This window comes from Callithrix jacchus, chromosome 13 (assembly GCF_049354715.1).
Source record: "Callithrix jacchus isolate 240 chromosome 13, calJac240_pri, whole genome shotgun sequence".
NCBI lineage: Eukaryota > Metazoa > Chordata > Mammalia > Primates > Cebidae > Callithrix > Callithrix jacchus.
The window spans coordinates 34619237-34644677 of NC_133514.1; the positions used below are offsets into that span (position 1 = coordinate 34619237).

Below are 25441 nucleotides of genomic sequence, written 5' to 3' on the forward strand. Positions count from 1 at the left end.
GATAGGTGAGGCTCGGCGTTCCGGAAGTGGTTTCCCGGAAGAAGCATGTCTGCGCCCGCGATCCGGCTGGACGCTGCACGCTGATCCGCCGGCATCATGCAGTCGGATGATGTGAGACTCCTCCCGTTGTTCTGACCCGGGGTTTGCGCAGGGAATTTTGCCCACTTTAGGACGCTTAGAAAATGCGTACTCAACTGGCCTGCTGCCTTGTGCCGCTCCGGAGGCTAGGCTTCTGGAACCCCGATTTTCCAACGTGGGTTCTCACGCGTGTCCAGCGGGGGTCTCCTGCCCGCTGCCCCGTCCGGGTTGTGAGCATGGGACGCAGTCACCTCAGCCCGTGGAGTCGATGTGTCCGGTCTTTCGTGCCTAGCAATGCAGGACATCGTGCCATGTTGTCAGCTGTCAGCTCCGGACGTGGGGCGCGGGGCGGTAGGGGATTTGGCGAAGTTGACTCCAAGTTTAAGCGTCCTTCTCATCCATGTGCGCGTTACTCTTTCATCTGCGTTTCCTGTTAGGCTTTTCTTTACATTTGCTAAAATCATAATTTTGGAAGCATCCGAGATTCATTCGTTGAGTTTTTTGTTGGAGAAATATTTAAGTGCTTACAATGTGCCAGGCATTGTGGTTATTACTGAGGATTTGGTTAACAAACCAGAAAAAACACCCCAACTCTCCTGGAGCACTGGTTTGGGGAGACACAGTAAACAAGTGAACAAATAAATGAACAATTACACTGTATAATCGTACTATGAAGGAAAGTCCAGGGATGATGAAGACCACTTCAGATAGCGGTACTCATAGAAGATTAGATAGACGGTTTCCCTGAACAGAGATATTTGAGTTGAGATCTAAAAGGTGTGAATAAGCCAGTTACTGAGCTGAGGAAAAAGCAATCCGGGCAAAGGAACAGTAAAATACAAAGAGCTGAAGATATGAAAGAATGAATATAAGGGTCATCAAAGTGACAGTGTAAGAGAGGTAATGAAATTAGATATGCTTGCCAGGGCGAGGTCATGCGGAGTCTTGTAGGAAGTGTTTTTAGGCCTTTTAATGATCTATGTGAAAAGTTGTCTAGTTGCTGCGTGAAGGATTTTTGGAGAGAAAGAATGAAAGCAAGGAGACTAGGGTATGACAAAGTTTGCTTCGAGCCAGATAGGGTGGGTCACGCCTGTAATCCCAATCATTTGGAGGGCTGAGGCTGGAGGATCGCCTGCGGCCCAGAGTTGGATTCCAGTTTAGGAAACAAAGTGAGACTCCATCTCTACAAAAAATAAAAATTTAGCCGGAATTTGGATATGTTAATACTTATGCTGCCTTTTCTATATTTATTTATTTATTTTTGAGATGGAGTGTTACTCTGTCACCCAGGCTGGAGTACACTGGTGCTTGCCTGAGGTCCCAGTTACTTGGAAGGCAGAGGCGGGGGGGATTACTTGAGCCCAAGAGTCGGAGGCTGCCATGAGCTATGTTGGCGCCACTGCACTCCAGTCTGGGCGACAGAGAGACCCTGTCGCTAAATAAAAATTTTTAAAAACGAAAATAGCTTCACCTAAGGTAGTAATTTAATGGTGGAGATGAAAAGAAATTGATGAATTTGAGACCTGTTATGTCAGTGTAACTGACAAGACTTTGGTGATGGATTAAGTGAAGAAGAAAAGGAAGAAATGCATTTAGGATATAAATATATAGTTTAATGGTGATTTTATTTATTGAAGTGGGGGAACTCTAAGGAAGACTGTTCTTATGAGGGATGTGGAATTGAGAACTCCATGTGGATATGTTAATACTTATGCTGCCTTTTCGATGTTTATTTATTTATTTTTGAGATGGAGTGTCACTCTGTCACCCAGGCTGGAGTACACTGGTACCATCTCAGCTTGCTGCAACCTCCGCCTCCTGGGTTCAAACAATTCTCCTGCCTCAGCCTCCCAAGTAGCTGGGACTATAGGGTCATGCCACCACGCTCAGCTAATTTTTGTATTTTTAGTAGAGACAGGGTTTCACCATGTTGGTCAGGCTGGTCTCGAACCTTTGACCTTGTGATCTGCCTGGTCTCCCAAAGTGCTGGGATTACAGGCATGAGCCACTGCACCTGGCGCCTCTTAGATATTGAAGTAGAGATGCCTTATACAAATCTGGTGCTCAGAGAGAAAGTCTCACCAGGAAATAACAATTTCGGAGTCATCATTTAGAGATGGTACTTAAAGCCACAAGCCTAAATGAGTTCCCTCATTCTTCTTACCTGTTTCTTACCATCCCCCACTGGACACACCTATAAAATTCTCAAAGTGTGTTTTATTCTTTGGCCCTCTTCATATTTTTCCTTTAATAGTGGTAAAGCTTTTTTCCCCCCAGTTCCTCAAGGCCGCACACTCAAAGGCTGTCATACTCTTAGGCATGCTGTGTGGCCTTTAGACCTACTGCTATTTTGTGATACTTTGTTTACACATCTTTTCCCCTAACTAGATAGATAAAACTCTTTAAAAAGTATACTTTCATTCAGCAAACACTTGAGTGGCTACTGTGTGTCAGGACTTGGAGATGTCAGTGCCTCACATAAATTAAATCTATAATGCTGAATGAAAAAAGAGCACATTAGTTACAGGAGGATAGCAGTAGATAATTTTCTTTGCCCTCAATGAGATAAAATTATGGTACGTATATCCAAAAATCTAATACTATGAAGCCTTTTTTTTTTTTTTTGAGACAGAGTCTTACTCTTGCCCAGGCAGGAGTGCAGTGGTGTGATATCTGCTCACCACAGCCTCTGCCTCATGGGTTCAAGTGATTGTCCTGCCTTAGCTGGGATTATAGGCACCTGCCACCATGCCCACCTAAATTTTGTATTCTTAGTAGAGATGGGATTTCACCATTTGGCCAGGCTGGTCTCGAACTCCCGACCTCCAGTGATCTGCCAGCTTGGCCTCCTAAAGTGCTGGGATTACAGGCATGAGCCACCACACCCAGCCCATGAAGCCTTTAGTAATGGATAATGAACATAAGTAAAAAAGGAAATTATGAAATATATATAATGTGATCTCGTGATCTCACAGAGGATGTCCAAAAAAAATCTGGAAAAATATTTACACGATAGTTATGAAATTTTATCTCTGGGTAATGGAGTTATGATTATTGCTGATCTGTATTTCACTTATCTATAAGAATCTGCTATTTGTATTTTAAAAAGTAAACAAGTTAGGCTATTTTACAAAACCTTTCTTCCTCTCATTTCCTGTCCTTGGGCATTGCCTTCTTGAATTAATATGGCATTTCTTGGGGCAGAGCAATTTAAATGGGTTTTTACTGTGTCTTGCAGGTTATCTGGGATACATTAGGAAACAAGCAATTTTGTTCCTTCAAAATAAGGTGAGTCTGAATTTACAGCTTGGTCAAAGATTCCTTCACTTGCCTTCTTGGTAGCCCATTTTGTAATCTTTGTTTCTTTTCTCCCATTCTAGAACCAAGACTCAGAGCTTCTGCAGAAATGAATACAGCCTGACTGGACTCTGTAATCGGTCATCTTGTCCCCTGGCAAATAGCCAGTATGCAACTATTAAAGAAGAGAAAGGTAACTCCCCGGTTTTAACTGCTAGACGAACTGCTCCACAGCTTTTACAGGGATGTTCTTTAGTCTCTGTAAATAACATTAAAGCTATTTTACTTTATCCTCAGGACAGTGCTACTTGTATATGAAGGTTATAGAACGAGCAGCTTTTCCTCGGCGTCTCTGGGAACGGGTAAGCCTTACGACAAAACTATAGTGACCACTCATCAAGAGCATGACAGCCACATGCTTGATTGTGATGCCCTCTTCCTTAACCATATCTGAACTTTTTTTTTTTTGAGACGGAGTTTCACTCTTGTTACCCAGGCTGGAGTGCAATGGCGTGATCTCGGCTCACTACAACCTCCTCCTCCTGGGTTCAGGCAATTCTCCTGCCTCAGCCTCCTGAGTAGCTGGGATTACAGGCACGCGCCACCATGCCCAGCTAATTTTTTGTATTTTTAGTAGAGACGGGGTTTCACCATGTTGACCAGGATGGTCTCGATCTTTTGACCTCGTGATCCACCCGCCTCGGCCTCCCAAAGTGCTGGGATTACAGGCTTGAGCCACCGTGCCTGGCCAACCATATCTGAACTTTTGAGGCCATCCTCATTAGGCCATAGGTGTCACTGACAGTGAAAACCTAATGATTCATGTACACTTGCCCTTCAAACTTCCTTTTTCTGTTTGGTAGGTCCGGCTTAGTAAAAACTATGAGAAAGCACTGGAGCAAATAGATGAAAATCTGATTTACTGGCCCCGTTTCATTCGACACAAATGTAAGCAGAGATTCACCAAGATCACCCAATACCTAATTCGAATTAGAAAACTTACACTAAAGCGACAGTAAGTATTTAGATCATTCATTATTTTTAAATCTGTCTTTTCATGGAGCTTGTTTTGAAGTTGAGAAATTGTAAAACTTCGGGACTTTCTATTCAACTTTGTGGAGTATGTTATGATGTACTAAGAAGAAACTTTAGCTTAAACTAAAGGTGTGCCCTTTGATATGACGGGACTTTTAAAATGGAATACAACTTGATTATCACCCTTCTTGTCTGAACATCTTTCAGAAAATTCAGAAAGAAAAGAAAGTCCTTTTGAGACAGTCTCGCTCTGTGGCCCAGGCTGAAATGTACAGTGGCGCTATCTCACTCAGCTCACTGCAACCTCCACCTCAGCCTCCCAAGTAGCTGTGATTACAGGCCTGCATCACCACACTGGGCTAATTTTTTTTTCGTACTTTTCGTAGAGACGGAGTTTCACCATCTCAAGTGATCCGCCTGCCTCAGCCTCCCAAAATGCTGGGATTACAGACATAAACCACCATGCCTGGCCTTCAGAAAATGTTCTCTATAACTCCCTGAGGGAATCTTAACATTAGAGATTTGAAAATGAGCTAAGAAATGTGAATATACAGGAATGTAAGAACTTTACTCTGGATTCACTGAAAACTAATGTTAAAAAGTGATATGAAATCTCCAGAATTAACAGAGTACCTTCTCTAAGACTGTTAGGCCCTAATGCTTTTTGATTGTGATCAACAGAGAATGCTAAAGATGATGTCAGACTTAAACAGAAAATTCTTTTTTCTCAGTTCACTGAAGTCTTAATTTTAGCATGGCAGATTCCCTGAGAATCCCAGAATGCCTAAACAAAAATAGCCAGATTAAAATATATGTAAAAATATGTAACTTTTTATGGAATTAAATGTCTAGAAGCATTTAAATAGTACATCTTGATGTATTAAGCTGAGCCCTACAGAACCAATTCTAGTCCTTTTTCTTATCTCTAAAAATGAATACATAGCACATGAACTTGGATTTTCTGATATATTTTTTTTCCCTTAGGAGGAAACTGGTTCCTTTGAGTAAGAAGGTGGAACGTAGGGAGAAAAGAAGAGAGGTAACTTATTGTTGTGATATTCATACCTTCTACATTTTCTTTCTGGCGGGCTCTTATAGATTCAGTCACCATCACTTATGTAAACTGTTCAGGCCCTCTGAAAAATGTAGATTTGCAAGAATTTTAAATGGATTACAGTATTCTTTTCCACGTTTTTACAGTGTGTGATTGTGATTTTTATAGGAGACATGTTTTCAGCAGTGCCATATCTAATTATCCCCTTTCTTTTCAAAATGTGCACAGAATAAGTTTTTCTTTCAAAATACAGTTTTTTTCCTCAAACTATTAAAAGGTTGCCTTAGTCTGGGAGAAACAGATTAAGTGTGTTTATTTTTTTAAAACTTCTACTGGGTTATATACTACTGACAACCATTTGTTATCTTAGAAAAGTGGCTGGGCGTGGTGGCTCAAGCCTGTAATCCCAGCACTTTGGGAGGCCGAGACGGGTGGATCACGAGGTCAACATATCGAGACCATCCTGGTCAACATGGTGAAACCCCGTCTCTACTAAAGATACAAAAAATTAGCTGGGCATGGTGGCGCGTGCCTGTAATCCCAGCTACTCAGGAGGCTGAGGCAGGAGAATTGCCTGAACCCAGGAGGCGGAGGTTGCGGTGAGCCAAGATCGCACCATTGCACTCCAGCCTGGGTAACAAGAGCGAAACACTGTCTCAAAAAAAAAAAAGAAAAGGAAAAAGAAAAAGATAGCAAGTTTGGAACATTTTTCTTTTTGTGAAAATGCACGATTATCTTTAGGTTCTATAACTCTCACTCTGTTACCCAGGCTGGAGTGTAGTGGAGCGATCTTGGCTTACTGCAACCTCCACCTCCTGGGTTCAAGCAATTCTTGTGCCTCAGCCTCCTGAATAACTGGGATTACAGGCATGTGCCACCACACCTGGCTAATTTTTTGTATTTTTAGTAGAGATGAGGTTTCACCCCATTGGACAGGCTGGTCTCGATCTCCAGACCTCAGGTGATCTACCCACTTCAGCCTCTCAAAGTGCTGGGATTACAGGCATGAGCCATCACGTGGGTCTGGTTCCACAACTTTTTAAAGTACTAACCCATTAGATAACTAGCATACCTTTATGACTACTCCCTATCTTTGGCAGAATATTCAGTGTCATCTATGAATCCACTTAACTAAGCAAACATAAACAGTTAATCATCTAAATAAAGGAGTGAGACTACCACTTGCAAGTGCTTTGTGCAGTATTCCTTCCTTGAGATATCTTGCTCACTGTATCTGACACACAACTATTAATAGACAGTCAAGGCACCAATGTCAGTTGTAATGATGTTTGTTTATTTATTTTTGAGATGGAGTCTCACTCTGTTACCCAGGCTGGAGTACAGTGGTGTAGTCTCGGCTCACTGCAGCCTCCGCTTCCCGGGTTCCACTGATTCTCCTGCCTAAGCCTCTCGGGTAGCTGGGATTACAGGCACACACCACCATGCCCGGCTAACTTTTGTATTTTTAGTAGAGATGGGGTTTTACCATGTTGGCCAGGTTGGTCTCGAACTCCTGACCTCAGTTGATCCACCCACCTTGGCCTCCCAAAGTGCTAGGATTACAGGTGTCAGCCAACACACCTGGCCCATGACATTTAATTTTTTAAGGAAAAAGAGATACATGGAACTTTTGAATATTTTCTTCTTACACTTTAGCAGATCATCCTCGAGGCATAAGCACTCCACTCTAGAGAACAACATGGAACATCACCATTATATCATCTCCAATGAGAGAGCACTTAACTTTTTACCTATTCTATCACATAGAATCTAGGATGATTTTACAAAATGTAAACAAATGAAGATTTCTGTTCCCTTTTCTCAGCTTTTACAAAGTCTGGCTCCAGAGCTGCTAGATTTTTTATGAGACACTTAGAGGTATATAGTCCTACATGTTTTGTATCTGTCAAAGGCTTTGTTAGAATTTAGAATGTTGTTTACAAAACTATAGGAATTTCAAAATGGAAGCATTCCCAAGAAAGTCTGCAAGAGAAAGAAGAAATGTATCTGGCTGGAAAGGCAAAAGCCAGTAATAGCAAGGAGGGGAAATGATTACATTGTGTTTCTTATTAAAAAAACTTGGTAGTTTCTTCCATTTTTATAAAATGAATAACCAGCACTGATGAATTAAATGGATTTGCTCTTTCCCTCTTACAGGAAAAGGCATTAATAGCTGCTCAACTAGACAATGCCATTGAGAAGGAATTACTGGAGAGACTGAAACAAGATACGGTGAGAGAGCCAGTAGCTTTGGGGTACTTATATTTTAAGTGGTAATATGATGCTAAGACATATTGGGAAATGTTTTTTAACATGATATAAAGATCTCTGCTTGAATTTTATCCCTGAAATAAAATAAATCCAAATCGGCCTGGCTTATTTTAGTTAATTAATGTAAGCACATAAAATGCTTTGGTTACCCTTGATACTCCATTCACTGTAAGAGACCTTTCCCTTTTTGCCATTATTCTAACTCTATTCCCCAAGGCAGCAACTCCAGATTTCTGTGTAAAAGCCACGGGGTTTTCCTTCTCCTCCATAATTATCCTAGTCTTTTAAGGTTTCATTCTCTTTTTAAAAATTACTATTGTTTAAACAGACAACGTGACTAAACTATGCTGTTTCCTTATTATTCATCCTTGTCAGCAAAATTACATTTGTCCCAATGCATGGGTTTTATAGACTATTACATTTTAATGGATGTGGTCCCATCCTCCATAGAAGTTACCTATTTGATACTAACTACTGATGATTTAAATGTTCAAAACATGCTTTTTTAAGACACTGGTGGCTCTACACTTAAAAATATTACTCATCAAATTAAGTATTCTGATTTAATCACTGGGGAAAAAAATAATATGCTCACAGACCGTGGAACTTCAAGTGTCACATCCAAATGTAATTAAAGCCAGTCTGTGTTTATGTTCTTTAGTATGGAGACATCTACAACTTCCCCATTCATGCCTTTGACAAGGCCCTGGAACAACAGGAGGCAGAGAGTGACTCTTCAGATGCTGAGGAAAAAGATGATGAAGATGAAGATGAGGAAGTAAGTCTTGTTTTTGTTTTGCCAAACCTATTAGATACTATTTGTATATAACTGAGAGAAACAGTATCATCTTTAGTCAGCTAATCAAAAATAATTTGTCTTCTCTTTTCTGTCATAAGATTAACTTTAGTTTAGCACTGGTTGCGCTGCTCTTCAGGCTAACCAACAAACCATTAACAGTTTTTAGTCCTAATTTATTGGCTTTCTAAAATTGTTCCTGCAAGATGACAAATTATAAACCCTTTCCTGTCTGTATCTAGGTTTTAACCATAATGAGAATGTTTTACTGCTAATAATTTTAAATCAAGAATAAGAATTACCCAATAGCCCTAAAATTTTTAAAATTCAGAAGCATTAAACTTCAGAAGAATTAAATTTTGGTTGCCTAGTGAATAGACTCTGGTTCTGAATATGTTATTTTGTACTTATTTAGATGTCTAATCTGAATCTTCATTCAGTTATGTTTTATTTATAGGATGTGGGGAAAAGAGAATTTGTTGAAGATGATGAGGTAGATGAGAGTGACATAAGTGATTTTGAGGTAAGCTTTGTGAGTAAAAAGATTATCCTTTGCCCTGCAGCAAAAAGAAGAAGAAGAAGAACAGGGAGGTGGCCACGCACAGGGGCTCACACCTATAATCCCAGCACTTTGGGAGGCTCAATCACTTGAGCTCAGGAGTTCGAGACCAGCCTGGGCAACATAGTGAGACCTCATCTCTTTTTTTGAGATGGAGTCTTGCTCTGTTGCCAGGCTGGCATACAGTGGTGCAATCTCGGCTCACTCCAACCTCCCCATCTCCTGAGTTCAAGCGATTCTTCCGCCTCAGCCTCTCAAGTAGCTGGGACCACAGGTATGTGCCACCACACCCGGCTAATTTTTGTATTTTTAGTAGAGACAGGGTTTCACCATGTTGGCCAGGATGGTCTCGATCTCTTGACCTCATGATCCGCCCACCTCGGCTTCCCAAAGTGCTGGGATTACAGGCGTGAGCCACTGTGCCCAGCCTAAAACATTTTTAAAAATCATGGCCAGGTGCAGTGGCTCATGCCTGTAATCCTAGCACTTTGGGAGGCCAAGGCAGGCAGATTACCTAAGGTCAGGAGTTCAAGACCAGCCTGGCCAACATGGCAAAACCCTGTCTCTACTAAAAATACAAAAATTAGCCAGGCATGGCAGCACATGCCTGTCATCCCAGCTACTTGGGAGGCTAAAGCAAAAGAATCACTTGACCCAGGAGGCAGAGGTTGCAGTGAGTTGAATCTCACCACTGCACTCCAGCCTGGGCCCCAGAGCAAGACTCCGTCTCAAAAAAGAATGAAAAAATTAAAAATCAGCTGGGGGTGGTGGCAGTTGCCTGTAGTCCCAGCTACTCAGGAAGCTGAGGTAGGAGGATTGCTTGACTACAGAAGTTGGAGGCTTCAGTGAGTCATGACTATGCCACTGCACTCCTGCTTGGGCAACAGAGCAAGTCTTCAAAAAAGAAAAAAAAAATACGGAAGGTTTCTGAATACAGGCACAGGCATATCAATTCCCTAGTCTGTTCTAAATTGAGGGGACAATGGAGGTAGTTGGGAGAAATCTAGTGTTTTCCCTCCTTTATCTTTTCTCTCCCCATATTAGGATATGGATAAACTGGATGCCAGCAGTGATGAAGATCAGGATGGTAAATCCTCCAGTGAAGAGGAAGAAGAAAAGGCCCTTAGTGCGAAACACAAAGGCAAAGTGCCCTTGAAAGGACCACTGCGGAGAAAACGAGCCTATGTGGAAATAGAATATGAGCAGGAGACAGAGCCTGTGGCCAAGGCCAAAACCACTTGATTTCTCTTTAAACACTCATACCAGGACTGAACATACAGAACTACTTCTTTTCTTTTTTAATCTTAAACATATAAACACCTCCAGTTTTTGCTCTTTTGTGTTGTATTAAACACAGTATTTGTGTTTTTATTATTTATGCCACATCAGTGAGGCAAGAAATCTGGAGTGAGTGAAGAAAGCCCTAAGTTGTGAACAAGAGTGTTTTTATAGCATATGTGTTGAAGTAACAGCTTGTGCCCAAGAAATTTAACAGATGAGTTCTTGAATCTGGAATGAGATGATGGATGTAAATATTTCTAAATTTTAAATGCTAAATTCCTTGGTGTCCTTTTTTCTCCCAAACTTTATTTAGAAATGGAAGGAATTCAATTTTATCTTGTTCTACTTTCCCTACTCCCGTGGAGGTAAAAGGAAAGAAGGAAAAAGCAGCTTTAACTTACAAAGTTTAGTGTAAAAATACCTTTTTTCTTAAATAACTCCATTCATACAATTTGGGATGGAACGAGTCCTTCTGTCTTGGGAAAGTAATGCAAGTCTTAAGTTCCATCATAGGGAGCGCCTTCAGAAATCTGCTGGACTTTTCTGATACAGTTCACCACGTTGCTGTCTTCACAGCTTTGGGGAATTTTGGCCAGGAGACCCTGAAACATGAAACCAAACAGGCCTTGATTTTTTTTTTAATTACTTTTTTCCCCTTTTGCTTGATTCTTCTTTCTTGTTATCCTACTCAAAGGAGGAAAGAATGGATCACACTCGAGGACAGGTCACTAAACAGAGTAGGTATTAGGTTTTTTAATTTTTAATTTTAAAATTTATATAGCTCTTATGTATTAAAGGTGTTGCTTTAAAAACTGTGTTAATGTGCTTGCAAATCTCCTGCTGGCTCATGAAGCAGCAGAATTCCAGCCAAGGCAAATTCAGCTGGGTCTAGGGCTTGAAAACTACCCAAGATTAAAGAGCTAAGATGAAATCATTTGAATAAACTGGTAAAATAACAATTCATACTATCTCTACATATTTTTAAGATATGAATTTTTTTTCCCCTGCCGGGTAGATTGTCCAATGAGAATTTCTAAATTCATGCCATATAGGCCCCTAAACAAAGGCCTGTATGGCATGAATTTCTTTTCATGCTGCCTTCAATCTTTTAACTAAAGATTTCTAAAAGAGGTAAGAAATGAGGTAATAGTGGTGGGGCGCAGTGACTCATACCTGTAATCTCAGCACTTTGGGAGGCCGAGGCAGGTAGATCACCAGGTCAGGAGTTCCAAGACCAGCCTGACCAACATGGTGAAACCCCATCACTACTAAAAATACAAAAATTAGCCAGGCATGGTGGTGGGCGCCTGTATTCCCAGCTACTCAGGAGGCTGAGGCAGGAGAATCACTTGAACTCAGAAGGCAGAGGTTGCAGTGAGCTGAGATTGGGCCACTGCATTCCAGCTTGGGTGACACAGCAAGACTCTCAAAAAAAAAAAAGCAATAGTTTACTAAATACATAGAAATACATATGAATTATATGCTATGGCTTTAAGAAATGAACTTCTGTGGATTATGAAACCAAAGGAAGAATTTCCATGTAGATAAATTAAGAATATTGGAAAACATCTACCTAAGAGATGGTTTCCCCTAAAAAACTGGAAACATTTCAAATGCTCTATTGATGTTGTTATTCCTGGGAGCTAATGGCCCATTATTTCTACTTTTTGGTATTTTTTTTTTTTGAGACGGAATCTCGCTTTGTCACCAGGCTGGCGTGCATACTTATTTTTAATTCAGAAGACTAGAGCAGAACTTAAATTTTACAAACATTTGATCATAATGCTTTTCTTTTGCCCATTCTCTCTTGTCCTTAGCCCCGGTGACATGTGCTGATCCTCCTGCCTTTAGTTCTAAATGGTTCTGAATAGCTTTAAAACATCAGTAAGAAAAAAGATCAAGCTGTGTTGAATGCTAGAGGGCTCATACAGAGACCTAAAACCCTCCATGTTCATTTTCAGACTTGGTCAGGCACATAGTAAATTATAATCAATCATAGGAATTACATAAGGATAATGAGGCCCAAGTGAAACCAAGTTTCAGTCTGTCTTACCTTCACCCGTCCTTGAGAGCAGCAGTCCAGGAGAATCAGGCAGTCTGTGGCCTCCTGTAGCAGGGAGCTCTTAACACACTGGGGTGTAAGGCTTGGATCCCTTGCTACATCACATATCAGTTTTAAGAGAGCCTTCAATAAGACCACAAGTCTGCAGGAAACTCTGGAATTAAGAAAAAAAATCTATGTTCATATTGTAAATCAGGATATTAAAATTGGAAGCGACTTCAAAGACTGTCAAGTGGAAAGCCCTCATTTCACAAATTAAGGAATTAAGGTTACAGTTAAATAAAAAAGACCTAAAAACAGAACCAAAGACAGCCTCCAGATTTCTTACCCTCAAGTCTCCTGTTAGCATATCGAAAGAGAAAATATGATACACAAACACACACATAGCTTGATTCTACTGTAAGCAAACAGCTTCTTCATGGGCTGAAAAGGGGAAGCTGGGATCTCCCCTAAACAAAGGCCTATACTTGTATTTTTCAACCTATTAAGTGAACTAAGCATGGAGAGAGCCCTCAATGCTTTAACTTTAATGCCATCTCAGGTCTGGAATTTAAAGAGAGGGAATGAGCTTGGCTTCTGGGACTTAAGTGTCAATTTGAATTTTCTGTCATTTAATTTCAGATCCTAGCTCACCATCAGTGAAGTCCAGCCTACGTACTTGTAACTATTAACCTTTCTAAAAGTTTTCATTGCATTGGTAAAGCTCCAGAAATGGATGACGGTAGTGACTGCACAATATTGTGATCGTACTTAATCCCACTAAACTGTTCACTTTAAATTAGAAAATTTGTATTTTTATCGCAATAAAAAACCGTAAGAAACCTTAAGGAAAGGTGGAAAATAATTAACTTGTAATGTGAAAACATGCACAACACATATTTATGGAAAGATGTGTGACTGGGAGAAAAAAGTTTTTAACCTCTTTTTTTTTTTTTTTTTTTTTGAGACGGAGTTTCGTGCTTGTTACCCAGGCTGGAGTGCAATGGCACGATCTCGGCTCACCGCAACCTCTGCCTCCTGGGTTTATCTCTTTATCTAAAAAATACTCCTCATTTTCCTACGGTTTGGGTGCCTCTCAGACCTCCATCTGTTATTCAACTTATAATTGGCTCTGTTTTCCATTTCCCATGCTCCACCCCCTCATACACACACACAACACATTCCTTTTCTAACTCCCTACATTTATTCACTCTCCCTTCTTGGAATCTTGGTCTCTACTCTTTAAAGGCCTGACAATCTGATTCGATTTTATTCATCCAGTGATTCATTCTCTTCCAGTCCATCCATTCTTAAAATATTTTTATACCTAATACCATGTACTAAGCATACTTTGGGAGAATATAATAGATGTGGTTTTCCATTATCCTGGAGTTTATAATTCAGTAGGCTAAGATAGTAAATAAAAGCAGTCTAGTTACCAATATGACTAAGAGAAAGGTTGTCATAGGGGAACAATACTCTAGATTCCTTGCATATTTATAAGGAAGTGAGAGAATATGGTCCTAAATAGACAGTATATGTTGTTGGGGCACTGGATTCTCTGGCTGAACTCAGCTTTCAGCTATGCAAGAGATCCTTCTGCTGACTCAACAGTTTGGGTTCCAGTTTCTGACACCTACCTCAAGCCAGATTTCGAATGATTTCCAAGCAAGTATATCCTAGATTAGTATTCTTTTTATTTTCATTTTATTTATTTATTTATTTATTTTTATTTTTTTTGAGACGGAGTTTCACTCTTTTTATGGAGTGCAATGGCGCGATCTCGGCTCACTGCAACCTCCGCCTCCTGGGTTCAAGCAATTCTCCTGCCTCAGCCTCCCGAGTCGCTGGGACTACAGGTGCGTGCCACCATGCCCAGCTAATTTTTGTATTTTTAGTAGAGACAGTGTTTCACCTTGTTGACCAGGATGGTCTTGATCTCTTGACCTTGTGATCCACCTGCCTCGGCCTCCCAAAGTGCTGGCATTATAGGCGTGAGCCACTGTGCCCAGACATTTTTTTTTTTTTTATTTTAATTTTTTGAGACAGTCTCACTCCATCACCCGGTCTAGAGTGCAGTGGCACGATCTCAGCTCACTGGAACCTCCTCCTCTCAGGTTCAAGTGATTCTCCTGCTTCAGCCTCCTGAGTAGCTGGGACTACAGGTGTGCACCACCACCCCCAGCTAATTTTTGTATTTTTGGTAAAGACAGGGTTTCACCATGTTGGCCAGGCTGGTCTTGAACTCCTGACCTCAGGTGATCCACCCACCTTGGCCTCCCAAAGTGCTGGGATTACAGGCATGAACCACCACACCCAGCCTCTAGATTGGTATTCTGATCACTGCTCTGCAGATGTTAAATGATGTGCTATGAAGTGCTCTACTCTGAATTAGATTTAAAGAACATTAGGATTAACAAAGTTAAGCAAATGTCTTTACTGCAATACTTCTAAATGGCCTTTAATCTTCTAATATGCATTCTAAATCTAGAGAGGCGTATAACCTGTATGGTTTCCCAACCTATTTGACCACAGAATTTTTATTCCCTGTGGGGCATCACTAGATAGGGATTCTGCAGAACCAATCTAAACCATTCTAAAGATATACTAGAGTTACAAAGAGAAGTGGTTTAATAGTGTCAAAATCTGGAACTGATACTTGGTAAAAGGGTCAAATATGCGCACCTCAAGTAACTATAGTCCATTTTATCTTTCTAATGCCATTTTCTCAGTTTAAAATCCTATAGAAGTCTGAAAATAGGAGGTATTCAAATACAGGATACACATTTAATACCTTGTACTAAATGTATTAAGTACATCCAAGTAAGTCCTCAAGAGAAAATCAGCTGAGGTTTGCACCTTAAGGCTGCTATTACCTGGGCCAAGTATGTTGCATGAGAAGTTTTAGGGTTTCCAATATCTTCAATCTGGCTTCCTCCTCAGGTCCATCATAAACCTCCAGATAACCAATGATGACTCTCTCCAGCCTCTTCAAGTGCCGGACAGTTAGGATCCCCAACCTAAAGATGAAAGAAAATATGACACCAGTGCAGTGGCTCATGCCTGTAATCCCAGCACTTTGGGAGGCTGAGGTGGGAGGATTGCTTGAGGCCAGGAGTTTGTGACCAGCTCAGGCAACATAGCAAGATCCTGTCTCTATAAATTAATAACAAATAAAAACCCATGGACTCACCTCTTCACAAAAGCCGGCAGGTTTCTTGCATAGGTCCTGCGTAAAAGAAGGCGGTGCTCTGGCTCCATGTGAGTCAGGATCAGCTGCAGGACCTCATCACAATGGGTGGTGGGTCGAGCTCCATCTCCTTTCCAGTGCACGGTTTTCTCCAGGATGGGGAATAAATCCAGCAGGCACAGGAGCACAGCCTAGGAGGAAGGAATGGAAGGACACTGCATAGTTCATCCATTTGCATTTATAATACTCATTGACTTTTCTAGAACTTCATTAATCTACTGACCTTAGGGACCATACCATAGAATTCTAAGATACTAGTAATAATATATGAAATACCTATTACTTTACATTTTCAAACTTTTTTACATTCTTAATTTCCATCTAGCAGTGCATGGTGGCTCATTCCTGTAATCCCAGCACTTTGTGAGGCTCAGGCCAGCGGGTCATGAGGTCAAAAGATTAAGACCATCCTGGCCAACATGGTGAAACCCCATCGCTACTAAAATTAGAAAAATTAGCTGGGCATGGTGGCGTTCCCCTGTAGTCCCAGCTACTTGGGAGGCTCAGGCAGGAGAATCACTTGAATTTGGGAGGTGGAGGTTGCAGTGAGCCAAGATCACGGCACTGCACTCCAGCTTAGTGACAGAGTGAGACTCTGTCTCAAAAAAAAAAAAAAATCTCCATCTGACAGTCTCAAGTCAATACATTTTCCTCAGGACCATTCTTTGCTAATTTGTAAAATGGGAAAAATAGCAGAGCTGGGACTTGAACCCACTTTAGGAATCTAAGTCTATCATCACTATGTCACTAAGTCTAAGTGACTTAGTGATACATGATATTTACACATTTTTTTTTTTTTTTTGAGCCAGAGTCTCACTCTGTTGCCCAGGCTGGAGTACAGTGGTGCAATCTCAGCTCACTGCAACCTCCACTTCTTGGGTTCAAGTGAGTTTTGTGCCTTAGCCACCTAAGTAGTTGGGACTACAGGTATGCACCGCCATGCCTGGCTAACTTTTGTGTGTGTGTGTGTGTGTGCGTGCGCACACACACACACACACACATATTTTTTTTTTTTGAGATAGAGTCTTGCTTTGTTGCCCAGGCTGGAGTGCAATGGCAGTCTCGGCTCACTGCAACTTCTGCCTCCCGGGTTCAAGTGATTCTCCTGCCTCAGCCTCCTGAGTAGCTGGGATTATAGGCACATGCCACCACACCCAGCTTATTTTTGTATTTTTAGTAGAGATGGGGTTTCACCATTGGCCAGGCTGGTCTCAAACTCCTGACTTTGTGATTTACTCAGTCAGCCTCCCAAAGTGCTGGGATTATAGGCATGAGCTGCCGCACCTGACCCAACTTTTCTATTTTTTAGTAGAGACAGGGTTTCACCATATTGGCCAGGCTGCTCTCGAACTCCTGGCCTCAAGTGATCCATCCGCCTCCGCCTCCCAAAGTGCTGGGATTACAGGTATGAGCCAATGCTCTCAGCCAATATTTACACATACTTTTAATAAAACTGCTCCTAAACAGAATCTAAGAATGTTCCAAATTTGGGTCAAATTTGATGACCCTACCTGCTGAAGTCGCAGTGTCTAAGCCAGGGGTTTCTAATCTTTAGGCTTCCCTGGGCCACACTGGAAGAATTGTCATGGGCCACACATAAAATACACTACACTAATGATAGCTGATGAGCTTAAAAAAAAAGAAAAAAAAAATCTTATAACATTTTAAGAAAGTTTACAAATTTGTGTTGGGCTGCTGCGTCAATACCATCTTGGGAAGCATGCGGACCGCAGGTTGGACAAGCTTGGTTAAGGTACACCCTTTTAACTTTCCTGGGACCTTTGGTTTTTCTCTTGGTGTTTTAGATTTTTAAAATTTCTTTTCTCTACCACCTTAAGAACCCCGCCCTCTCTGGCTGTTACTATCTGGATTCTTAACACCCAGTATTTAAAATACTGCTTAAAAAGAAAAAGAGGCTGGGCACAGCGGCTCACACGTGTAATCCCAGCATTTTGGGAGGCTGAGGTGAGCAGAACACTTGAGGTCTCAAACACTGAGTTTGACACCAGCCAGGGCAACATGGCAAAACCCCGTATCTGCTAAAAATACCAAAATTAGCCAGGCATGGTGGCACGTGCCTGTAATCCCAGCTACTCAGTTGGCTGAGGCAGGAGGATCCCTTGAACCTGGGAGGTGAAGGTAGAAATGAGCCAAGATCGTGCCATCATACTCTGGCCTGGGCAACAGAGTGAGACTCCATCTCAAAAAAATAAATAAAATAAAAAATAAAAAGAAAGGCTGCAGGCTAGTGAGGGGAAAAGGAGAGAAGTAAGGCATAAAAAAGAAACAAGGTTGCTTTCACCTCTAATGTTACACAATTTGTTTCTCCTCTCTCTGGAGTTTCTTTTCCCCTCCTGAGAAACTTTTACTTACTCATCCTTCATAATGATAAATATTACCTCCTTCCCAAAGCCTCCTAAAGTCACCCCAAACCTGGTTAGTTACCTACTGCTTGATAACCACTGCACTATCCACAGAGTTTAACTCTTGTTGCCCAGGCTGGAGTGCAATGGTGTGATCCTGGCTCACCGCAACTTCCACCTCCCAGGGTCAAGTTATTCTCCTGCCTCAGCCTCCTGAGTAGCTGGGATTACAGGCATGTGCCACCACACCCGGCTAATTTTGTATTTTTAGTAGAGATGGTGTTTCACCATGTTGGTCAGGCTGGTCTTGAACTCCCAACCTCAGGTGATCCGTCCACCTTGGCCTTCCAAAATGCTGGGATTACAGGCGTGAGTCACCATGCCCAGCTACCCACTGCACTTTATACAAATCTCTTCTAACGCAGTTATTATTTTGTACTATATATATATATCTTTGGAGAGACAGTTATATAAATATGAATATGTACTTACAAATTTACATATGTAAATATCTAAGTACATATTCATATTTATATAACTGTCTCTCCAAAGATTTTCTTTTTTTTTTTCGAGACAGAATCTGACCCTGTCACCCAGGCTGGATTGTGCAATGGCACAATCTCGGCTCACTGCAACCTCTACCTTCTGGGTTCAAATGACTCTCCTGCCTCAGTCTCTCAAGAAGCTGGGATGACAGGTGCCTGCCATCATGCCCAGCTATTTTTTTGTATTTTTAATAGAAATGGGGTTTCATCATGTTGGCCAGGCTGGTGTCGAATTCCTGACCTAGTGATCTGCTAGCCTCGGCCTCCCAAAGTGCTGGGATTACAGGTGTGAGTCACCGTGCCTGGCCCAAAGATTTTCTTAAAAGCCAAAAAAAAAACCTACGTGATTCACATACTCTTGGGACCATGTCTGTTGGCTGAAATAATAAATGACATTCCAGTGTCTAACATGCAAGGAGTGTCAAGTGTGTGTGCTAATGTAAGGCAAAACAGAAGAACACTTAAATTAATAAAAATAGACCTTTTCAGACATAAAGCTGTCCCCGGAGTATGAGACTTTTTTTTTTTTTTAAATTGAGATTGAGTCTCACTCTGTCACCTGGGCTGGGGTGCAGTGATGTGATCTCAGCTCACTGCAACCTCCGCCACCAGGGTTCAAATGATTCTCGTGCCTCAGCCTCCCACGTAGCAGGGACTACAGGTGCACACCATCATGCTCAGCTAATTTTTTTGTATTTTTAGTAGAGATGGGGTTTTGCCATATTGGTCAGGCTGGTCTCAAACTCCTGACCTCAGGTGATCTGCCAGCTTCAGCCTCCCAAAGTTCTGGGATTACAGTGTGAGCCACCACCCCTGGCCCAAAGTAATATATGATTGACTCAGATGAAGAAAAAACACTGGCTTACCTGTGGAGATTCAGGAATGTGGATGCCTGCTTGGTGCTGAGATATTTCTAATTTGACAACACGCGGCCGGACGCGGTGGTTCACGCCTGTAATCCCAGCACTTTGGGAGGCCGAGGCGGGTGGACACGAGGTCAAGAGATCGAGACCATCCTGGTCAACATGGTGAAACCCCGTCTCTACTAAAAATACAAAAACTTAGCTGGGCATGGTGGCACGTGCCTATAATCCCAGCTACTCAGGAGGCTGAGGCAGGAGAATTGCCTGAACCCAGGAGGTGGAGGTTGCCGTGAGCCGAGATTGCGCCATTGCACTCCAGCCTGAGTAAACAACAGCGAAACCGCGTCTCAGAAAAAAAAAAAAAAAAAAATTTGACAACAGGCTTTAGTTATTATCCTCACTTTCCAAGACAGAAAAATGTCTCTCAATTACTCCTACTCACACAATGCAACCTTCTACTCAAAGTTAGAGAATCCAGACACAGTTATGAACAAATCATAATTACCTGAACGAGGTGGTGCTCTGGTGTGTACAGGTGGTTGAAAATGGCATGGTATAAAACCTGCGCTCTGTTATACTGGAGCAAATCAGCAGCTGGCTGCAACCAGACAAATTATCAAATTAAAAGAATAGTTTCCCAAGATTGGCAAATGCTGACTGTCTTTGAAATTGGATTATGGGTATGAAGAAGTGAAGAACATGTCATCCCAAAATATGCCAGATTGGTATAGTGATTATTTCGAGTTGAAAATACTGCAGAAACTGTAGATTCAGAAAGGGTGAGCTGACCCGTCTCTTTCTGCACACAGCAAGTGATTAAAGATTCCTCTGAGTCAAATATGCTTTCCATACCAGGGTGAAAACAGCCCTTATCACCAGAGACTTGGAATGGAAGGCTACAATGGACCTAAGTAAATAAACTGAACAAAGAAACCTTATATTCCACCTAGCCTTTATCACCCCCTACCCCCAACCATATATTTCCTACTGACTACCCCAGAGCCAAGTATGGTGACTTACACCTGTAATCCCAGCACTTTGGAAGGCCAAGGTGAGAGGCTCACTTAAGGCCAAGTTCAGACCAGCCTGGGCAACAGAGCAAGACCCTGTCTCTACCAATTAAAAAAAAAAAAAATTTAAAAATTAATGTGGCCTGGTGGTGCGTGTCTATAGTCCAAGCTACTTGAAAGGGTGATGTGGGAGGATCGCTTACGCCCAGAAGGTTGAGGCTGCAGTGAGCTATGATTGTGCCATTGCACTCCAGCCTGGATAATAGAGCAAGACCCTGCCTCAAAAAAAAAAAAAAAAAAAAAAAAGGAAAATCTGGCTAGGAAAGGGGTAGTAAAAAAAAGAAAAATGTATCATTCTTTGTCTAAAAAGTATATTGCCTTGGCCACTTCTTCAGACTTCTCTCTCTTGTGAAGATCCCCACGTACATGTAAAACTAATAAAATGTGTATAGTTTCCTCTTGTTAATCTGCCTGTTGTCAATTTGGTTTCTAGATCCAGGAAAAGAGCCCACTAAGAGATAAAAAGGGGGCTGAGGCCAGATGTGGTGGCTCACGCCTGTAATCAATCCCAGCACTTTGGGAGGCCCAGACTGGTGAACTGCTTGAAGCCAAGAATTCGAGACCAGCCTCGCCAACATGGTGAGACCCCATCTCCACAAAAAATACAAAAAAAATTTAGCTGGGCATGGTGGTGTGTGGCTGTAATCCCAGCTACTCTAGAGGCTGAGGCACAAGAATCATTTGAACCCAGGAGGCAGAGGTTGAAGTGAGCTAAGATCGCACCACTGTACTCCAGCCTGGGCAACAGAGCAAGAGTCTGCCTCAAAAATAAAAAAATAAAAAGGTGGGGGGTCAGGGTTGGAGGTGATCTCTGGCACTCCCCTACAGGTACACGGAGATTAATTATATCATTCTCTCTACTTCTGTGTGTATTTTAAAAGCTCCATAATACAAGGTTTAAAAAAAAATTTTCCTTTGAGTAATAGCTTCCACATTTAGATGGTTCCTTTCAGTTTCTGATTTTGTTTTGTTTTCCTCCTTGAAAGTCAACTGTAGGCCGGGCATGATGGCTCAGCTCTGTAACCCCAGTATTTTGGGAGGCCGAGATGGGCGGATCACCTGAGGTCAGGAGTTCAAGACACACCTGGCCAATATGATGAAACCCTATCTCTACTAAAAATACAAAAATTAGCTAGGGATGGTGGTGCTACTAGGGAGGGAGTCCCAGCTACAAGGGAGGAATCCCAGCTACTAGGGAGGCTGAGGCAAGAGAATCACTTGAACTCAGGACGTAGAGGTTGCAGTGAGCCGAGACTGCACTCCAGCCTGGGCGACAGAGCAATAATGTCTCAAAAAAAGAAAAAAGAAAGTCGATTGTTAACCAGTTCTCAAGATCTGGCTATTCTGTTGATAATGACCCATGCCTTCCTGTTTCTTCTGTAATTTTTTTTTTTTTTTTAGTTATTACATTACCTATGGGATACAACTTCTACCAGGTTAACAGAGGAAAAATATAAGCAAAAAATACAAATAAATAAAGTAGAATGACTTAGCATTACCAGAAAGCCAGTTAATAAAAGATATAAGCAAAAATATAATAGTGATATAATGAATGAAGAACAGCCAGGAATGACTCAGTCTTGTCAATATGGATGGCAAGGCAGAGGTTGCTTACCACATTAAGCACAATGTGATGGAGACAGTGTACACCCAGGATTTTGTTCTCAGTCTGATAATCATCTGAGATGAGCAATGATGCGGGAAGTACCCTTTCCAGATATTGGCTCAGCCAGGGCCGAGTGACCTGTTGCAGAGTCCATGAGAAAACATGTTTGATGGCAGGGTTATTCTTCCAGGATTCCCTAAGTGGAGACATGAAACTACATTAAGTGACATGGTGATAAGTAGCAAAAAAAAAAAAAAAAAAAGATTTCAAGCTAAACAGAGTATTTTCATGTCTTTGAAAAAACTACATCGCACATAAGATAACTCTTGATTCTATAACATACATTTTAAGATTTGGATTAAAATAACTTCCGTAACTTCCACCAAATACTTAATCACCCAGGGCTTTGAATCTAAAGCCTATCCAATGAAAAGAAGCCAATTAAACCAGAGCTACATAAAGGACTTATGGTGATGGATGGTGAAGGTGTACTAAGAAGGGAGAGAGAAGTAAAGGAAATGTATTAGTATTATTACACTAAGGAAAAGAATGAATTCATACTTGAACACCTGTTAATAGCTAATAAACAAGTGAGTGTACACACGACTTAACTAATCTTCAAAGTAATTACTATGTAACAGGTATATTATCTTTATTTATTTATTCTTACATAGTCTCGCTCTGCAGCCCAGGCTGGATGGGGTGCAGTGGCACCATCACTGCAAACTCTGCCTCCCATGCTCAACCAATTATCCTGCCTCAGCCTCCTGAGTAGCTGAGATTACACACCTGCATCACCAAGCCCAAATCATTTTTGTATTTGTAGTACAGACCGGGCTTTGCCATGTTGCTCAGACTAGTCCCCAACTCGGGGCTTCAAGTGATCAGCCAGCCTTGGCCTCCCAAAGTATTGGGATTACAGGTATTAGCCACCACACCCGGCCAAGTCTATTATCTTTACATTAGAAATAACAGATTCAGAGAGCTGTCTAATCTGGTCCTATCCAGAGTAATAAATGAAGCACAAAATTCAAAATCAAGCCTTTTAACTGATCAAGACTGGTAAAATAACAATTACAGATACTTTTTCTCTCCTCACTCCAGTGATAACAAAGTAGCAAGTGGAAACTCATTGAAAGAACTTTAGCTAGAGGCTTTTTACTTTTTATCCTAAACACAGCTTCTCTAGCTGATAGCCATCCTTATCTAGTAATCAGTGATGAGACTCAAGATCCCCAAGTCTAAATTCAAACCATAAGTTTAAATCCTCTCCAAATCTCCCATCCAATTTCTAGTAATTTGTAATTTTTTTTTTTTTTTTTTTGAGACAGTCTTGCTCTGTCACCCAGGCTGGGAGTGCAGTGGCCCGATCTCAGCCCACCACAACCTCTGCCTCCCGGGTTCAAGCGATTTTCCTGCCTCGGCCTCTGGAGTAGTTGGAATTACAGGCATCCACCACCATGCCTGGCTAATTTTAGTAGACAGGGTTTCACTATGTTGGCAAGGCTGGTCTCAAACTGCTGACCTCAAGTGATCCACCTGCTTCGGCCTCCCTATATGCTGAGATTATAGGTATGAGCCACGCACCTGGCCATAATTTGTAACAATAATAATTATTTTTCTTGAAATGGAGTTTCACTCTTGTTGCCCAGGCTGGAGTGCAATGGCGTGATCCTGGCTTACCGCAACCTCTGCCTCTCAGGTTCAACTGATTCTCCTGCATCAGCCTCCCAAATAGCTGGGATTACAGGCATGCACCACCACATCCAGATAATTCTGTATTTTTTTTTAGTAGGGACAAGGTTTCTCCATGTTGGTCAGGCTGGTCTGAAACGCCCAACCTCAAGTGATTTGCTCGCCGAGGCTTCGCCTTGGTTCACGCCTGAAATCTCAGTACTTTGGGGGGCCGAGGCAGGTGGATCACTTGAGGTCAGCAGTTCGAGACCAGCCTGGCCAACATGGTGAAACCCTGTCTCTATTAAAAATGCAAAAAAATAGCCAGGCGTGGTGTCGGGTGTCCTCTAACTCCAGGTACTCGGGAGGCTGAGGCAGGAGAATCGCTTGAACCCAGGAGGCGGAGGTTGCAGTGGGCCAAGATCGAGACATTGCACTCCACCCTGGACAACAAGAGTGAAACTCTGTCTCAAAGATAAGTAAATAAATAAAAATAAAAAAGCTGTGAGGCTCAAGTCGGTGGCAAAGGACAGGAGTACTCACTTATTCAAGTTGGGTTTGAGAAGCCCTAATATCACTGAAAGTCTCCCTTTCTCATCTTCCTTTTCTCCACGTAGGAATCCTGCTACAGAACCGCATTCCGTAACTTGAAGCAGTAAGGTGAGGACCTCCCTAGCAACTTCCCGAGATCTCGGAGTGGTCCATGGTTGCTCCAAGCTATGTGTGACGGCAAAAATATAAACGGGTCCTGCCAAGTGATGCAAGCCTGTCTGCCATGCAGGGCCGACCAGAGAATTCTTAGCAGTCTCAGCTTTCCCCAATAGCTTAAGAAACAGTAACCCAACTGTGGCTGCTTTCTCGGCCACTTCCGAGTGCCTAGCACCTCCACCTTCCTCTTCCTTGGGTGGGGCTGCATACTGCTCCAGGGCTTTTGCCACCTGCCCCAGTGTCTCTAACATTCCGCGGAGCTGGGCACCACTCCCCTCAAATAACCTATCACATTCGGTGGCTTCTATTAAATCACCGAGGTCTTTAAGAGCTACATCTCTTGCGTTGCCTCGTCGTGCCTCCGGGCCGGTAAGACAGTGTAAAATTTTGGAGAAGGCCTGTTCAAGGACCGGAGGAGATATCTCCCCGCACAAAGAAGAGTCTTCCTGCGATGGGGTTTCCTGAGCGTTGTCAAGCTCCATTCCTGACTGTAGTACCAGAAGGCTGGTCTCTCCCACAGGATAAGAATGGAGGCGGGGAGGGATCCGCTGAAGAGAGACGAAGCGATCACCCAAAGAGAACTAAAATCAAATCAAAGAAAATGGAGAGACGTCTTGGAGGAAGGCGCGAGTATGACCGTAATAACAATAAAGAGAAAGGAAGGAAAGCAAGAAAGGGAAAAGGGATTCTCGGGGATTAAAAGAGTATTATACTTGTAATAGTGACGTTAAAAAACTACTATTGCCTTTCTGAAGACTAAAAAGAAAAAAAAACTTAAAAGTTTAAAGAAATAAACTTCTAAGCAATGTCACCAACGCGACCAACACCAGGTACCTGCAGCCGCTCGTGCACCCCAGCGTCTACAGGATCCGGACCTAGCTCATATTGCTGCCGCAAAGCACAAGGCTAGCTTCCGCCAGCACTGCGGCAACGCCTTCTCATTTCACGAC

General features: G+C 42.1%; 2 protein-coding genes across 3 annotated transcripts; one reads left to right on the forward strand and one right to left on the reverse strand.

Moving 5' to 3' along the window:
- The first annotated feature begins 20 nt into the window (after window positions 1–20).
- MAK16 (MAK16 homolog) lies at window positions 21–13260 on the forward strand. Its single transcript, XM_002756938.7, has 10 exons — window positions 21–111; window positions 3317–3366; window positions 3459–3568; window positions 3673–3737; window positions 4239–4390; window positions 5395–5449; window positions 7622–7696; window positions 8397–8513; window positions 8989–9054; window positions 10135–13260. The coding sequence occupies exons 1-10, from the start codon at window positions 97–99 to the stop codon at window positions 10330–10332; spliced, it is 903 nt and encodes a 300-aa protein (XP_002756984.1). The 5' UTR covers window positions 21–96; the 3' UTR covers window positions 10333–13260.
- On the reverse strand, window positions 10763–25378 carry TTI2 (TELO2 interacting protein 2). Of its 2 annotated transcripts, XM_008979301.5 has the most exons (8): window positions 25326–25378; window positions 24327–25072; window positions 22119–22305; window positions 19939–20031; window positions 15606–15793; window positions 15289–15432; window positions 12425–12587; window positions 10763–10973 (listed from the first exon to the last, which is right to left on the reverse strand). In XM_008979301.5, the coding sequence occupies exons 2-8, from the start codon at window positions 24971–24973 to the stop codon at window positions 10869–10871; spliced, it is 1527 nt and encodes a 508-aa protein (XP_008977549.4). In that variant the 5' UTR covers window positions 24974–25072; window positions 25326–25378; the 3' UTR covers window positions 10763–10868. The 2 variants fall into 2 exon arrangements, with proteins under 2 accessions (XP_008977549.4, XP_035126145.3); XM_035270254.3 differs by lacking the exon at window positions 19939–20031.
- Between the last annotated feature and the right edge of the window lie 63 nt (window positions 25379–25441).

Bases quoted from the DNA above. Each gene is read 5' to 3' on its own strand.
- MAK16 (XM_002756938.7), top strand. The intron at 4,391-5,394 runs GTAAGTATTTAG...TTTTTCCCTTAG, and splicing joins AAACTTACACTAAAGCGACA to GAGGAAACTGGTTCCTTTGA. The intron at 8,514-8,988 runs GTAAGTCTTGTT...TTTTATTTATAG, and splicing joins ATGAAGATGAAGATGAGGAA to GATGTGGGGAAAAGAGAATT.
- TTI2 (XM_008979301.5), bottom strand. From the start codon at position 24,973: ATGGAGCTTGACAACGCTCAGGAAACCCCATCGCAGGAAGACTCTTCT. The intron at 22,306-24,326 runs GTGAGTACTCCT...GTCTCCACTTAG, and splicing joins CTCAAACCCAACTTGAATAA to GGAATCCTGGAAGAATAACC. The intron at 15,433-15,605 runs GTGAGTCCATGG...TTTCATCTTTAG, and splicing joins CTGCCGGCTTTTGTGAAGAG to GTTGGGGATCCTAACTGTCC.